Source organism: Leopardus geoffroyi, chromosome C1 (assembly GCF_018350155.1).
Source record: "Leopardus geoffroyi isolate Oge1 chromosome C1, O.geoffroyi_Oge1_pat1.0, whole genome shotgun sequence".
Taxonomy (NCBI): Eukaryota; Metazoa; Chordata; class Mammalia; order Carnivora; family Felidae; genus Leopardus; species Leopardus geoffroyi.
In genome coordinates, this window is record NC_059328.1 from 183,253,838 (window position 1) to 183,270,658 (window position 16,821).

The following is a 16,821-nucleotide window of genomic DNA, read 5'->3' on the forward strand; positions in this document are numbered from 1 at the left end:
TCTCTTTTGCTTGCATATTAATGGTCTTTTTAGTATATTGCCAAGATTTTTTATGCAAAGGTTAATCTCTGGCCTTCCACAACTCAGAATCTGAGATATTCACTCATTTAAGTGCTCTCTAATTTCTGGTCTTCCGTTGATTCTCTTAAATGTAAGCCCTATTTAAATAATCTGGACACAATAATTTAAACTACTGCTTTAATATCTGCTTTCCCTTAGCAACTGGAACAACTGGAACAATTTCTTTTCTGTTTGTTTTGAATTTAAATAAGTGACCTTGTGTCAAATATCACATTTTGATTTTGCTTAGACAGTTTACACTATCACTGCGTTAACATTCTCTTAGGTGACCAAAAAAGAGGAAATCATTTTTAAAGTATATTTAAAACATTAATGGAATTTCTTTATGTTTGCCTAAAAGAGGGAACTTTATTGAGGTAAAAAGTGCCATTATTTAAAAAATTCCTGGGGGCGCCTGGGTGGCGCAGTCGGTTAAGCGTCCGACTTCAGCCAGGTCACGATCTCGCGGTCCGTGAGTTCGAGCCCCGCGTCGGGCTCTGGGCTGATGGCTCAGAGCCTGGAGCCTGTTTCCGATTCTGTGTCTCCCTCTCTCTCTGCCCCTCCCCCGTTCATGCTCTGTCTCTCTCTGTCCCAAAAAAAATAAATAAACGTTGAAAAAAAATTTAAAAAAAAGAAAAAATTCCTGGACATCTTTTATAAGAGACCCAGATCATTTAAGTTATTGCGAAAAAAAAAGACTTCATATTCCAAGAAGACAAGCAAAGTTATCTTTCAGTGTTTGTTATAGCTAGCATATTTTAGGTTTAAATCTAGCTCTTGGTATTTTATATTGCACTTTATAGCACATGGGGCACCTCAATTTATAGAACTTAGAACTGAATTTTAAATACCTATGCTTTTGTGGTTATGGTATAGTTTTGTTTTTGTAGCATCATTGGCCATCCTTGTTTATTTTGCTGAAGAATTGGTCAGAACATTATCCCAAATGTTGTGTTCATAGAATGTTTTTACCTCATAGTTTCCAAAATAGAAAGTATTGTGGGAAAGGGGGACTGTATGTGTTACACTGACAGAAAATTAATTGATGATTAATTTTATGGTAATACGTTCTAACCTCCTATTTATTGATAACAGTATTTCCGTTAGGTTATTTTGTGTGGTTTTTAAAAAAATTTTTTTTAATTAAAAAAATTTTTTATTAAATATAATTTATTGTCAAATTGGCTTTTTAATTTTTTTAATGTTTATTTATTTTTGAGAGAGAGAGGTAGAGTGTGAGTGGGGGAGGGGCAAAGAGAGAGGGGGGGACACAGAATTTGAAACAGGCTCCAGGCTCCACCTTATCAGCACAGAGCCTGATGCGGGGCTCCAGCCCACAAACAGTGAGATCATGACCTGAGCCGATGTCAGACACTTAGCCTGCTGAGCTACCCAGGAGCCCCACCCTTAGTTTATTTTGAAACCAATACTTTATTGGCCTGAATGCTTTAAAAAAATAATTTTCTTTGCCTTAATGGGAACCACATATAGTGATTAAAATTGAAAGTTTAAGAAACAATGTATGAATATGTATAATTATGTATGAAAAAAATACTGGTCTGATAGGACAAACACTTAGATGGGCCATAATGGTTAACCCACTGATGCCAAAAATTGGATATAAATTTTTATATTGAATGTGCATAATTTGGGGTGGGTTGTATAGAAAAACTAATCACTCTTTATGGCTTTTCCAAAGGTTTTTATCAAGCCTAGAATGTCTAAAATGGCCTAATTCTTCTAGCCAAGGCAACTACCAAAGGGAAAACAATGCTCCAGACTAGTGTACCCTCTTGTAGAACATATGCTATCATGAAAGTATTTTGAACCCAAGAAGAAATGAGTTACATGTTATTACATAGTAATCTAGTTTGGAATGTGTTTTTGCTTTTATTTGGAAAATATTCATAACACTTGAAATAAAGTGCACTACAAAGTGATAACTAAGGAATAGCTATAAGAGTGTTGGAGATGGTGAGAATTATCTCTTGTATAAATTCATATCTCTACATATGTTGACATCTTTATTAACTTGCCTAAAGTTGAACATAAAACAAGTCTAAATTCTTTGGATTTAAATGCTGAAAAGGCCTCCTGGTCTATAGTAATTATGTCAATGTAGGATATTTACCAGCATTAATAACACTTCCCACTAAAGATTTACTGCAAATGATCCATAGTGCAGCTCATTGGCCAATGTGATTAAGAATTTGCGTTCTCTTGGGGCGCCTGGGTGGCTCAGTTGGTTGAGTGTCCAACTTCAGCTCAGGTCATGATCTCACAGCTCGTGAGTTCGAGCCCCGTGTCAGGCTCTGTGCTGACAGCTTGGAGCCTGGATCCTGCTTCAGATCTCTGTCTCCCTCTCTTTCTGCCCCTAACCCACTCCCATTCTGTCTCTGTCTCTTTCAACAGTAATAAACATTAAAAAAAAAAAAAAAAAAAGAATTTGCGTTCTCAGTTACATTTGCTTTTGTGTGTATTATTCTTGCAGTTTATTTGTGAAGATGATTTTGACATAAGGCAAATATCAGTATGTCCTGCTGTTAATATATAACACTGAAATAGATCATGGAAGGTGAAAATTTCCATATTCAATCACTAATATGTAATCACTCCAAATTCAATCACTGGAGTACCAACAAGGACCAAAATTTAATCAAAATGAAACTTATTTTTTCTGAAAAAGTCTGAGGAAAAAGACATATAAAAAATAACTGTCATTATTAAAGGCTGTTTGAATGATAAAATATGTAATTTCTTGAAATATAGAGCCTTCAGTAGTGTTTCTCCAGGATAACACTGTGTAGAGTGCTTGATCAGACAATATTGGAATTTCCAATAAATGTTTCTTTTGTTCAGAGATTTTTTTTTACTCCCTCTTGCATGGTAACTGAAGTGTCTTCTGTCTACACAGTTGTAATGGTTTGCAGCTCCTGTTTTCTTAAAGAAACGTATAATCTTTAAACTGCATATCTGCAACCGCTGATACAACCACCCCACATCTGGGTTGGATTGCAACTACAGGGGCGCCTGTGTGGCTCAGTCTGTTAAGCGTCCAACTCTTGGTTTTGGCTGGCATCATGATCTCACAGTTCGTGGAACTAAGCCCCGCATCCCTGCTTGGGATTCTCTCTCTTCCTCTCTTTCTGCCTCTCCCCCACTCATGCCTGCTCATGTGCTCGCTCTCTCTCTCTCTCTCTCAAAATAAATAAGTAAACTTAGAATAAGTAAGCAAAAAACTACAAACTCTGGGACATTTAAGGCACTCATACTTTCACTAGCAATCCTTTAATGTTGCATATTAGCACTATGATCAGCTATGTAGGGAAAAACTAAGAGGCAGCAAAGACAAATAAATATGAATCCTGGTTTCATCACTGTAGAAATGATAAGAGTATAAATGCTTGTTCAGAAAATGGTTGTTCCTTTCTCTGCCAAGGTACTGATACCTGTGTTTGCTTTCCCAGCTGGCTCAACAGCAGGTGGAAAAGGCCTTGGGAAGAATTACTGAGAGTAAAAATAAACTGGCCTATGAAAAGGGAAAACTCCAGGTATGAGATTTTATTTTCTGATTTGTGTTGTCTAATTTTTTAATGCCAGTTATCAAGCTAAATATAATAAATGATGGATTTTGAGAGGACCTAGCTCTACTAATTCTCTAACTTTGGACAAGTTTTTGAACCCTCCTAAGTTTGTTGCCTCATTAAGTAAAATCAGGTGATTGCTGTTCACATATCTGTAATATAATACTGAAACTAAAATTGTGAAACCAGATCCCATTCTGTAGCTATTGAAAGTTGTATTATGATTGTTTTGTGCATGGTCACTCACTAAGAATGTTAGAGAGCTCATGCTCTCTTTTTTGCTGAATTATTATAGCATTCTTAAAAAGAAATAACCCTGGATATTGGGACTCAAAGGCAATAGACTTGAGTGACTGGGATGATACTATTCTTTTGCTTCCTGTGTGTTTTATCTCTATAGTACCTACAGAGCAGGAAGCTGACCACTGATACCCAACTCCAGTGGAAATGCTAAATGAAATCTAAATCAGTGGTTCACAGCCTTAGCTACACATCACAAATTGAGGAATTTTTTAAATACCTCATGCAGGGCAGTATATGATAGTCGCCATTTATTTGGAAATGAATCAGAAAAAGAAAAAACACTTTGATGGATAGAGGAGATTGATAGATGGATTGATATGTGATGAGCAAGTTTAAAAAAATTAATTGTGGAATTTGGATGGTGAGGGTATGCATATTCACAGTAAAATGAATTTTACTGTATATTTATAAAATACAAGGGGAAAATTCCCCATGACAAGGCTTGCACCCCAGAGCAATTAGATCAGAATCTCAGGGAGTAGATCCTAGGCTTCAATACTTTTAAGTTCCCCAGTGATTCCAGTATGCAACCATACATGAGGACCACTGGATTCAATGGTACAAAATCCATTTAAGCTTGGCAACCAAAGAGCTGATTTAATTAAGTGATCTCACTAGAGACATGTAAAACGTGTCAATGTTAATCTCATCTCATCTGCTCAAGGAGCTTATTATAGGGTTAGCAGATGAGATTGGCCCTTATGGCAGGCTATGTGAAAGATGATAAACCATGGTTGTGAAACCGTATGTTGGCCACTAAAAACATAAGGCTATTTGGCCACAATTTGTGTGCTTTTAATTAATATTTTCTAGAGCCAATGATACTTTTAAGTATAATATACATTTATACTTGTGTAACTTTGGACAAGTCTTAATTTTCTTGAGTTTCATCTTTTTAAAAAAAATTCAGTTCCTTTAAAATGTTTTTATCAGGGGTACCTGGGTGGCTCAGTTGATTGAGTGTCCAACTCTTGATATTGGCTCAGGTCATGATCTCCGGGTCATGGGATCAAGCCCCACATCAGGCTCCGCACTGAGTGTGAGGCCTGCTGAAAATTCCTCTCTCTCTCTCCCTCTGTCCTTCTCCCCTGCTTGCACGCTCTCTCTCTCTCTCTCTCTCAAAAAAAAAAATTAAAAAGTTCAATAGTAATTGTGATAATTTAACAGTTGTTTTCTTTACTGGTGCATTCAATAACAAGATCTAATGGTGTTCTTATAAACTCTACTAATTTCAAACTGGTGATAAGCACAAACAGCTTTTCAAGATATTTGCAATAACTATTCTATAATATGAAAATATCTGTGATGTCTATTGGAGACAAAGTAACAGGTTAGACTAATACTACTGTGGTTTATTGCCTACATTTAAAAATTTTTTAGGGGCACCTGGGTGGCTCAGTCAGTTGAGTGTCCGACTTTGGCTCAGGTCATGATCTCATGGTTTGTGAGTTTAAGCGCTGCATTGGGCTCTGTGCTGACAGCTGAGACCCTGGAACCTGCTTCGGATTCTGTGTGTGTCGCTCTCTCTGCTCTTACCCCACTTGCGCTCTCTCTCTCTCTCTCTCTCTCAAAAATAAATAGACATTAAAAATTTTTTTTTTTAAATAAAAAAATTTTAATTGAAGTATAGTTGACATTCAATACTATATCATTTTAGATGTTTAGCATAATGTATTGGTAATTATATACATTACAAAATGCTTACCCTAAGTGTAGTTACCGTATGTCACCATACAAAGTTACTATAACATTATTGACAATATTCCCAATGCTGTACTTTTAATCCCTGTCACTTATTTGCACGTCTTAATCCCCTTGACCTATTTCACCTGTTCCCTCACCCTCCTCCCCTCTGACAATCACCAGTTCTCTGTATTTATGAATCTGTTTTTTTTTTCTTATTTCTATATACTATTTTTAATGCCTCAAGAGTAGGCTATCTTATGAATGCATCTTCTGAACCATTTCTTGCTGTACAGTTACTTAGGAATATATCAAGCACTGTGCCAAGTGACAGTACAAGTACAAGGAGGCAGGTACTGTAATTATGCCCATTTATAGGCAAGGAAATGGAAGCATAAGGAATTTAAGTAATTTTCGAAAGGTCTCACAGCCAGGATTTAATCTAAGCAGTCAGATTGCAGTCCCTAAACACCAAACAATTACACTATGTAACCATGATTTAACTGCTCTCATATTGTTGGACGTTTACGTTTTTTAATTAAAAAACTTATAAATCCTTGTTTAATCTTTGCATCCATGATGATATTATTAACTAGATTTGCTTTTATCTCATTCTACTATTTTTTTTTAATTTTCTATAATTTATTTATTTTTTATCATTTACATCCAAGTTAGTTAGCACATGGTGCAACAATGATTTCAGGAGTAGATATCTTAAGCCCCTTATCCATTTAGCCCATCCCCCCTCCACAATCCCTCCAGCAACCCTCTGTTTGTTCTCCATATTTGAGTCTCTTATGTTTTGTCTCCCTCCCTGTTTTTATATTATTTTTGCTTCCCTTCCCTATGTTCATCTGTTTTGTATCTTAAATTCCTCATATGAGTGAAGTCGTATGATGTTTGTCTTTCTCTGATTTTGTTTAGCCTAATACTCTCTAGTTCTATCCACGTAGTTGCAAATGGCAAGATTTCATTCTTTTTGATTGCTGAGTAATACTCCATTGTGTATGGAGTATTACACATCTTCTTTATCCATTCATCCTTCAATGGACATTTGGATTCTTTCCATACTTTGGCTATTGTGGATAGTGCTGCTATAAACATTGGGGTGCATGTGTCCCTTCGAAACAGCATACCTGTACTAAATACCTAGGAGTGCAGTTGCTGGGTCGTAGGGTAGTTCTATTTTTAATTTTTTGAGGAACCCCCATACTGTTTTCCAGAGTGGCTGCACCAGCTTGCATTCCCACCAACAATGCAAAAGAGATCCTTTTTCTTCGCATCATCGCCAACATCTGTTGTTGCCTGAGTTGTTAATGTTAGCCATTGTGACAGGTGTGAGGTGGTATCTCAGTGTGGTTTTGATTTGTATTTCCCTGATGATGAGTGATGGTGAGCATTTTTTCATGTGTCAGTTGGCCATCTGGATGTCTTTGGAGAAGTGTGTATTCATGTCTTTTGCCCATTTCTTCACTGGATTATTTGGTTTTTAGGTGTTGAGTTTGATAAGTTCTCTGTAGATTTTGGATACTAATCCTTCATCTGATACGTCATTTGCAAATATCTTCTCCCATTCTGTTGGTTGCCTTATAGTTTTGCTGATTCTTTCCTTCCCTGTGCAGAAGCTTTTTATTTTGATGAGGTCCCAATAGTTCATTTTTGCTTTTGTTTCCCTGGCCTCCAGAGATCTGTTGAGTAAGAGGTTCCTGTGGCCGAGTTGAAAGAGGTTTTTCCTGCTTTCTCCTCTAGGATTTTGATAGCTTCCTATCTTATGTTTAGGTCTTTCATCCATTTTGAGTGTATTTTTATGTATGGTGTAAGAAAGTGGTTCAGGTTCATTTTTCAGCATGTCACTGTCCAGTTTTCCGAGCCCCATTTGCTGAAGAGACTGTCTTTATTCCATTGGATATTGTTTCCTGCATGGTCAAAGATTAGTCAGCTATATGTTTGTGGGTCCATTTCTGGGTTCTCTATTCTGTTCCACTGAGTGTCTGTTTTTGTGCCAGTACCATACTGTCTTGATGATTATAGCTTTGTAATACAGCTTGAAGTTGGGATTGTGATGTCTCCACCTTTGGTTTTCTTTTTCAAGATTTCTTTGGCTATTTGGAGTCTTTTCTGGTTCCATACAAATTTTAGGGTTTTTTGTTTTTGTTTTTGTTTTTGTTTTAGCTCTGTGAAGAATACTGGTGTTATTTTGATAGGTATGGCACTGAATATGTAGATTGCTTTGGGTAGTATTGACATTTTAACAATATTTGTTCTTCCTATCCAGGAGCATGGAATCTTTTTCCATTTTTTTGTGTCTTCAATTTTTTTATAAGCTTTCTATAGTATTCAGTGTATAGATTTTTCACCTCTTTGGTTAGATTTATTCCTAGGTATTTTATCGTTTTTGGTGCAATTGTAAATGGGATTGAACCTTGATTTCTCTTTCTGCTGCTTCATTGTTGGTGTATAGGAATGCAACCGATTTCTTTGCATTGATTTTATAGACTTTGACTTTGCTGAATTCATGGATCAGTTTTAGCAGTTTTGGGGTGGAATCTTTTGGGTTTTCCATATAGAGTATCATGCCATCTACGAAGAGTGAAAGTTTGACCTCCTCCTGGCTGATTGGGATGCCTTTTATTTCTTTGTGTTGTCTGATTGCTGAGACTAAACCTTCCAATACCATGTTGAATAATAGTGGCGAGAGTGGACATCCCTGTCTTGTTCCTGACCTTAGGGGGAAAGCTCTGTTTTTCCCCATTGAGGATGATATTAGCAGTGGGTCTTTCGTATATAGCTTTTATGATCTTGAGGTATGATCCTTCTATCCATACTTTCTTGAGGGTTTTTATCAAGAGAGGATGCTGTGTTTTCTCTGCATCTATTGAGAGGATCATGTTCTTGCCCTTTCTTTTATTGATGTGATGTATCACATTGATTTGTGGATATTGAACCAGCCCTGCATCCCAGGTAAAATCCCGCTTGGTCGTGGTGAATAATTTTTTTAATGTATTGTTGGATCTGGTTGGCTGGTATCTTGTTGAGGATTTTTGCATCCGTGTTCATCAGGGAAATTGGTCTATAGTTCTCCTTTTTAGTGAAGTCTCTGTCTGGTTTTGGAATCAAGGTAATGCTGGCTTGCTGGCTTCATAGAAAGAGTTGAAAGTTTTCCTTCCATTTCTGTTTTTTGGAACACCTTCAAGAGAATAGGTGTTAATTCTTCTTTAAATGTTTGGTAGAATTCCCCCAGAAAGCCATCTGTCCCTGGACTCTTGTTTTTGGGAGATTTTTGATTACTGATTCAATTTCCTTACTGGTTATGGGTCTGTTCAAATTTTCTATTTCTTCCTGTTTCAGTTTTGGTAGTTTATATGTTTTTAGGAATTTGTCCATTTCTTCCAGATTGCCCATTTTATTGGCGTATAATTGCTCATAATATTCTCTTATTATTGTTTGTATTTCTGTGGCGTTGGTTGTGGTCTCTCCTCTTTCATTCTTGATTTTATTTATTTGGGTCCTTTCCTTTTTCTTTTTGATCTAACTGGCTAGGGGGTTATCTATTTTGTTAATTCTTTCAAAGAACCAACTTCTGGTTTCATTGTTCTGTTCTACTGTTTTTTTTTTTTTTTTGGTTTCCATAGCATTGATTTCTGCTCTAATCTTTGTTATTTCCTGTCTTCTGCTGGTTTGAGGTTTTACTTGCTGTTCTTTTTCCAGCTCTTTAAGGTGTAAGGTTAGGTTGAGTATCTGTGACCGTTCTTCATTCTTTAGGAAGGCCTGGATTGCTATATACTTCCCTCTTATGACCGCCTTTGCTGCATCCCAGAGGTTTTGGGCTGTGGTGTTACCATTTTCATTGGCTTCTATGTACTTTTTAATTTCCTCTGTAACTTCTTGGTTAGCCCATTCATTCTTTAGTAGGATGATCTTTAGTCTCCAAGTATTTATCGTTCCACATTTTTTCTTGTGGTTGATTTTGAGTTTCATAGCATTGTGGTCTGAAAATATGCATGGTATGATCTCATTCTTTTTGTACTTGTTGAGGGCTGATTTGTGTCCCAGTATGTGATCTGTTCTGGAGAACATTCCATGTGCACTGGAGAAGGATGCATATTCCGCTGCTTTAGGAAGAAATGTTCTAAATATATGTTAAGTCCATCCGGTTCAGTGTGTCATTCAAAGCCATTGTTTCCTTGTTGATTTTCTGATTAGATGATCTGTCCATTGCTGTAAGTGGGGTGTTGAAGTCCCCTACTGTTATGGTATTATTATCAATGAGTTTCTTTATGTTTGTGCTTAATTGATTTATATATATGGGTGCTTCCACATTTGGAGAATAAATGTTTACAAATGTTAGATCTTTTTGGTGGATAGACCCCTTAATTATGGTATAATGCCCTTCTTTATCTCTTGTTACAATCTTTGTTTTAAAGCCTAGATTGTCTGATATAAGTATGGCTACCGTGGCTTTCTTTGGCTGACCATTAGCTTGATAGATGGTTCTCCATCTCCTTACTTTCAATCTGAAGGTGTCTTTAGGTCTGACAGTTTTTTGTTCTTTTGTTTTGCCTTTCAGATTCCACATAGAAGTGAATGGTATTTGTTTTTCTCTGACTTACGTCACTTAGCATAATACCCTCTGGGTCTGTCCATGTCATTACAAATGGCAAGATTTCATTCTTTTTTATGGGTGAGTGATATTCCTATATGTGTGTACACATTTGTGCCTTCTTTATATATTTTGGACATTTAACCTCTTATCAGATATACCATTTGTAAATATTTTCTACCATTCAGTAGGTTACCTTTTCATTTTGCTGATAGTTTCCTTCATGCATAAACTTTTTACTTGATATATTCCCAATTGTTTATTTTTGCTTTTGCTTCCCTTGTCTGCAGGTACAGATCCAAAAAAATACTGCTAAGACCAATATCTAAGAGTGTACTCCCTGTTTTTTCTTTTGGGAGTTTTATGGTTTCAAGTCTTACATTGATGTCTCTAAATCATTCTGACTTTATTTTAGTGTATGCTGTAAGAAAGTGGTCCGGTTTCATTCTGTCGCATGTAGCTGTCCAGTTTTCCCCAGTACCATTTAGTGAAAAGACTGTCTTTTCCCCCTTGTGTATTCTTGCCTCCTCAGTTATAGATTAATTGACCATATAAGTGTGGCTCTCATTCCATTCCATTGATCTATGTGTCTGTTTTTGTGCCAGTACCATACTATTTTTATTAATATAGCTGTGTGGTATTGTTTAAAACCTGGCCTTGTGGGGCGCCTGGGTGACTCAGTCGGTTAAGCGTCCGACTTCAGCTCAGGTTATGATCTCACAGTTTGTGAGTTCGAGCCCTGCATTGGGCTCTGTGTGACAGCTTAGAGCCTGGAGCCTGCTTCAAATTCTATGTCTCCCTCTCTCTGTGCTCCTCCCCTGCTCGTGCTCTCTCTCTCCTTCAAAAGTAAATAAAAACATTAAAAAATAAAATAAGATAAAATAAAATAAAATAACATCTGGCCTTGTGATACCTCCAGCTTTGTTCTTGTTTCTCAAGATTGCTTTGGCTATTTGGGGTCTTTTGTGGTTTCATATGAACTTTAGGATTATTTATTAAGAGTTCTGTGAAAAATACTATCGGTATTTTGATAGGTATTGCATTTAATCTGTACATTGGGTAAAATGGACATTTAAAAAGAATTTTTAAGTTTATTTTGAGAGAGAGAGAGCATGCACTCACAATCCGGGGGAAGGTGGTACAAAGAGAAGGAGAGACAGAATCCCCAGCAGGCTTCACATCATCAGCACAGAGTTTTCTCTGTGTTTTGGGGGTTTTGGGGGTTTTCTATATATCGCATTATATAATATGCAAATAATGGCAGTTTAGTGTCATATGCAAATAATGGCAGTTTACTTCTTCCTTACCAATTTGAATGCCTTTTTTTTTTTTTTTTTTTTTTTTTGTCTGATTGCTGTGGGGTATGACTTCTATTACTATGTTGAATAAAGGTGATGACATTGGATGTCCTTGTCTTGTTCCTGATCTTGGAAAGCTTTTAGTTTTTCACCATTGAGTATGATGTTCACTGTTGGTTTTTCATATATGGCTTTTATTATGTTGACGTATGTTTCCTCCAACCCTACTTTGTTGAATTTTTATCACGAATGGATGTTGTATTTGGCTTAATGCTTTTTTCTGCATCTATTGAGATGATCATATGGTTTTTATCATTACTCAGTGTATTGATGATATTTTTAATGTGTTGTTGGATTCAGTTTGCTAGTATTTTGTTGATGATTTTGGCATCTGTGTTCATCAGAGATAATGGCCTAGAGTTTTCTTTTTAGTAGAGTCTTTGTCTGGTGTTGGTATCAGGGTAATGCTGGCCTTGTGGAATAAATTTGGAAGTTTTTCTTCCTCTTCTATATTTCGGGGATAATTTGGGAAGGAAGAAGAGCCGTAAAAAAAGAATGAAATCTTGCCATTTGCAATGACATGGATGGACCTAGAGGGTATTAAGCTAAATGAAATACGTCAAAGAAAAACAAATACCACAGGATTTCACTTCTATGTGGAATTAAAGGCAAAACCAAAGAACAAAAAACTGGAAACAGATTCATAAATACAAAAAACTGGTGGTTGACAGAGGGGAGAAGGGTGGAGGAATGGGTGAAATAGGTGAAGGGGGGATTAAGAGATACAAACTTCCAGTTATGAAATAAATAAGTGACAGGGATGAAAAGTACAGCATAGGGAATAATGTTATAATAACTTTGTATTGTGACATATAGTAACTACACTTATAGTAAGCACTTTGTAATATATATAATTATTGATTCACTGTGTTGTACATCTAAAATTATATAGTATTGTATGTCAACTATGCTTCAATTAAAAATTTTTTTTAAACGTAGGGGCGCCTGTGTGGCTCAGCCATTTAAGTGTGTGACTTCAGCTCAGGTCATGATCTCATGGTTTGTGAGTTTGAGCCCCGCGTCAGGCTCTGTGCTGACAGCTCAGAGCCTGAAGCCTACTTCAGATCCTGTGTCACCCTCCGTCCCTGCCCCTCCCCTGCTCACACAGTCTGTCTGTCTGTCTGTCTCTCTCTCTCTCTCAGAAATGAATAAACATTTTAAAAAGTTTTTTTTAATGTAGTTAATGAAACCACAGTAGTATTAGCAGAACCTGTTACTTTAAATGTTTAGAAGTCATCTGTGAAGCCATCTGATCCTTGACTTTTATGTATTGGGAGGGTTTTTTTTAATTATTATTACAGATTCAGTTTTATTACTAGTAATCAGTCTGTTCAAATTTTCTATCTCTGATTCAGTTGAGGGAGATTGTATGTTTCTAGGAATTTATCCACTTTTTTCTAGGTTGTCCAATTTGTTGGCATTTAATTTTTCATAATGTTGTCTTATAGTCATTTGTATTTCTGTGATATGGTAGTTATTTCTTCTTCATTTCTGATTTTATTTGAGTCTTCTTTTTCTTGATGAGTTTGGCTAAAGGTTTATCAGTTTTGTCTGTCTTTTCGAAGAACCAGCTCTTGGTTTCATTGATCTTTTCTATTCTTTCAGTGTCTGTTTTGTTTATTTCTACTTTAATGTTCATTATTTCCTTCCTTCTGCTGGCTTTGGGCTTTGTTTTTCATTTTCTAGCTCCTTTAGGTGTAGGGTTAGGTTGTTAATATGAGATTTTTCTTTTTCCTTGAGGTAGGCCTGTATTGTTGTACACTTCCCTCTTAGAAGTGCTTGTGTTGTACCATGTGTCATTTGATTAGAGCATTTAGTCCATTTACATTTAAAATAATTACTGATAGGCACTTATTGGCACTTTGTTCATTGTTTTCTGATTGTTTTTGTTTGAGGTTCATCTTATTCACCTATAAACTGAGGAGGGGAAAGCATACCTCTCATCTACTTTTCACTAGGAAAGCTAGTCAACATTACAGACTAGGTATATAGATTATTACAGGCACAGAAGAGCCTTCTCCTTTGTGAAACTAACGATCTCATAAAAACTGTGACCAATGATTTTGACCTTCTTTTATCTTTCCCAAGAGAAATTAAATGTATTATTAAGTATATAAGAAAAAAAACAAATGTTCATAGCCAACTTAAAGCCAAGTTTTGGCTGGGAATAGGATACATTTTAAAATTAGTGAGCTGATATCTATTTAACCTTTTAGACCTCAGTTATAACCTTAGAAGTTATCCTCAGAATCTTAAGGAAAATATTACTTTCTACTCCTATTCCTACAACAAGGGCTTAAAATTTTTGATAGTCTTTGAAAGCTGAAACACTTGAAACTATTGACTCACTGGTGTTTTTATGTCATACCTTGGGTTGGCACATTCCAGACTGACTTCATCATCCCAAGGGAAAGTGCTCTTAAAGCATAATACCCTTGCAATAGTTTAAAGGAAGAGCTGCATACTAAGCAAAATCAAAATAGTCTGCTGTGTTCTCTCTAAATTGAATAATTGATTAAAAATATTACCTATGAATCATTTGATAAAAGATTACATTTTAGAATTGACTTCATGATTGGTATAAACACTTGGTTTCAGGTGTTAATGTAGACTGTGTCAGAAACTGCTTTCCCTATTCAAACATGGTGTGAATTACATTTTCAGTGCTATATTCTATTCCATTTTATAAATATACCAAAATAGATTTATCCTTTCTTCTGTTGATGGATATTTAGGTAGTTTCCAGTTTCTTACAAACAACACTGAAATGATGAACTGTTGTACAGGTCCCCTTGTATTCATGTAAAAAATTCTCTAGCTAGTATAATTCTCAGAAGAATTACTAGGTTGTAGGATTTACAGATCTTGAATTTTACTGGAGTTTATTAAATTTGTCCTGAAAGTAGTTATATCAGTCTTGAAAGCAGTCTTTTAAAAAAAAATTTAATTATTATGTTTATTTACTTTGAAAGAGAGAGAGAGAGAGAGACAGAGTGTGAGTGGGGGAAGGGCAGAGACAGAGGGAGACACAGAATCCGAAGCAGGCTCCAGGCTCTGAGCTATCAACATAGAGCCCGATGCAGGGCTCGAACTCACAAACTGTGAGATCATGACCTGAGCTGAAGTTGGACGCTTAACCAACTGTGCCACCCAGGTGCCCCAAAAGCAATCTTTGAGTATAGAGTTACATGTGCTAACATACATCAATTTTTTTTTAAACGTTTATTCATTTTTGAGAGAGAGAGAGACAGAGTACAAGTAGGGGAGGGACGGAGAGAGAGGGAGACACAGAATCCAAAGCAGGCTCCAGGCTCTGAGCTGTCAGCACAGAACCTGATGTGGGGCCTGAACCCACAAACCATGAGATCATGACCTGAGCCAAAGTCAGCTACCTAACCAACTGAGCTATCCAGGCGCCCCTAACATAGATCAATCTTATAAAATAATGCTGTACACTGTTTAGGGATACATTTATGGTAAAATTATGAAAAAGGATTAAAAATGATGAACAAAGGACCTTGACCTAAGTTACTGCAGTTCCTGAGACTGGCTGAAAAGCTAATAATGGAAGTTGCTTAACTTTTAATGACACAGAAAAACCAGATCTCTGAGCGGCAGCACAATTTATTTGCTTCTGTGTTCTTTCCCATGTGAATGTCCTGAATTAGAAATCATGCCAAATAAGACACTCAATACAAAATTTAAAGTGCTTGTAGATGAGAACATCCCATCTAAAAAGTTTCAAGGCATTTTACTGTGTGCCCAGAGGCTGAGTTAGGGCAAATTATCTGAGAAATATTGTAGAATAAGGATATTCTCTTTGCTTGAAGAAAAGCAAATCTCAAAGTCTTCAGAGTTATTCAGCCCATTTTCCATTAGACTCTATGGGTTAACAGCAGCTTGCTTGTTTAAAATGAGAATAATTGTTGCATGAATACTTCCCTTTAGAGGCAGTCATTTTAACTCTGAACCTTAAGTGAAAGTCATGATTAACTTTTACTGATGGCTTTAGGGAGCCATAGCACACATTTTATAATGTACACTGTGGAAAAGAGCAACAGAAACAGGCAGAGATAAAAGAAGGATTCTGCTTGATAGAACAAGAGAGATTTCCTGAGACAAAATGTATTTTTTTTTTTTTTCAACGTTTATTTATTTTTGGGACAGAGAGAGAGCATGAACGGGGGAGGGGCAGAGAAAGAGGGAGACACAGAATCGGAAACAGGCTCCAGGCTCTGAGCCATCAGCCCAGAGCCTGACGCGGGGCTCGAACTCACGGACCGCGAGATCGTGACCTGGCTGAAGTCGGACGCTCAACCGACTGCGCCACCCAGGCGCCCCGACAAAATGTATTTTTATGCAGTCCTTCAAAAAAAAAATACTAATATTAGCAATCAAAATTTAACAGTTCCTGAAAGTGTACAGTAACTCCAGCCAAGAAGTGTTTTCCCTCCACAGGTAGGAAACAAGACAGAGAGAAAGGAAAAAGTCGATTTAAGTAAAAAATTTTGGATGACATTTTGTCTGATTCAGGGATTCATTGTTGATTTGTATGAAAGGGTTGGATATAAAGGGAAGAAAATGTGGGAAAACACAATTTGGAGATTAGTGAGTAAATATTAATGATTTCATTCCCCCAAATGATCATTTTCTTTAAAGAGAAAGCCGTAATTATCTTTCTCAGTGTTAAAGTATAATTCATCATATAAGAATTTCATTTACTCAGATTTTATAATTCTGTCAGTAAAACACAAGAGTCTGTGTCATCTCCTTGCACGTTGACAATTCTAATTATCCATAGCCAAAATGGTTTTTGAATGTTAGGTATTACAATTTTTTTTAAGTTGAAATTATTACCCCCAAAGTCTCACTGTTATATTCATAAGTCATGTTAATTTGGTTTCTAAAAAAATTCTTGAATGTTTATTTTTGAGCTAGAGAGAGAGAGACTGAATGTGAACAGGAGAGGGGCAGAGAGAGAGGGAGACACAGAATCCGAAGCAGGCTCCAGGCTCTGAGCTGTCAGCACAGAGCCCGAGGCAGGGCTCCAACTCACAAGCTGGGAGATCATGACCTGAACGGGAAGTTGGATGCTTAAGCAACTGAGCTACCCAGGTGCCGCTGGAGTTTTCATAAGCAATAGAAACCAAATGAGTTATCTCAGTACGTATAAATGGCTATAGCCTACTTTTAGCTATTGAAATAGCTCTGGGAGTTGAAATAGCAATCTTTA

General features: G+C 36.6%; 1 protein-coding gene across 8 annotated transcripts in view; it reads left to right on the forward strand.

The window, feature by feature from the left end:
* The window catches only part of CCDC150 (coiled-coil domain containing 150), a 101,052-nt gene that overhangs the window by 50,918 nt on the left and 33,313 nt on the right, over window positions 1-16,821 (forward strand). For all 8 annotated transcript variants that reach the window (XR_006713075.1, XM_045480594.1, XM_045480591.1 and 5 more), the window contains one exon: window positions 3,528-3,611. Coding sequence is in view for 7 of the 8 variants with exons in the window: in XM_045480594.1 (XP_045336550.1) it covers window positions 3,528-3,611 (84 nt within the window). In the remaining variant the exon portion in view is untranslated. The remainder of the gene's footprint in view (window positions 1-3,527; window positions 3,612-16,821) is intronic.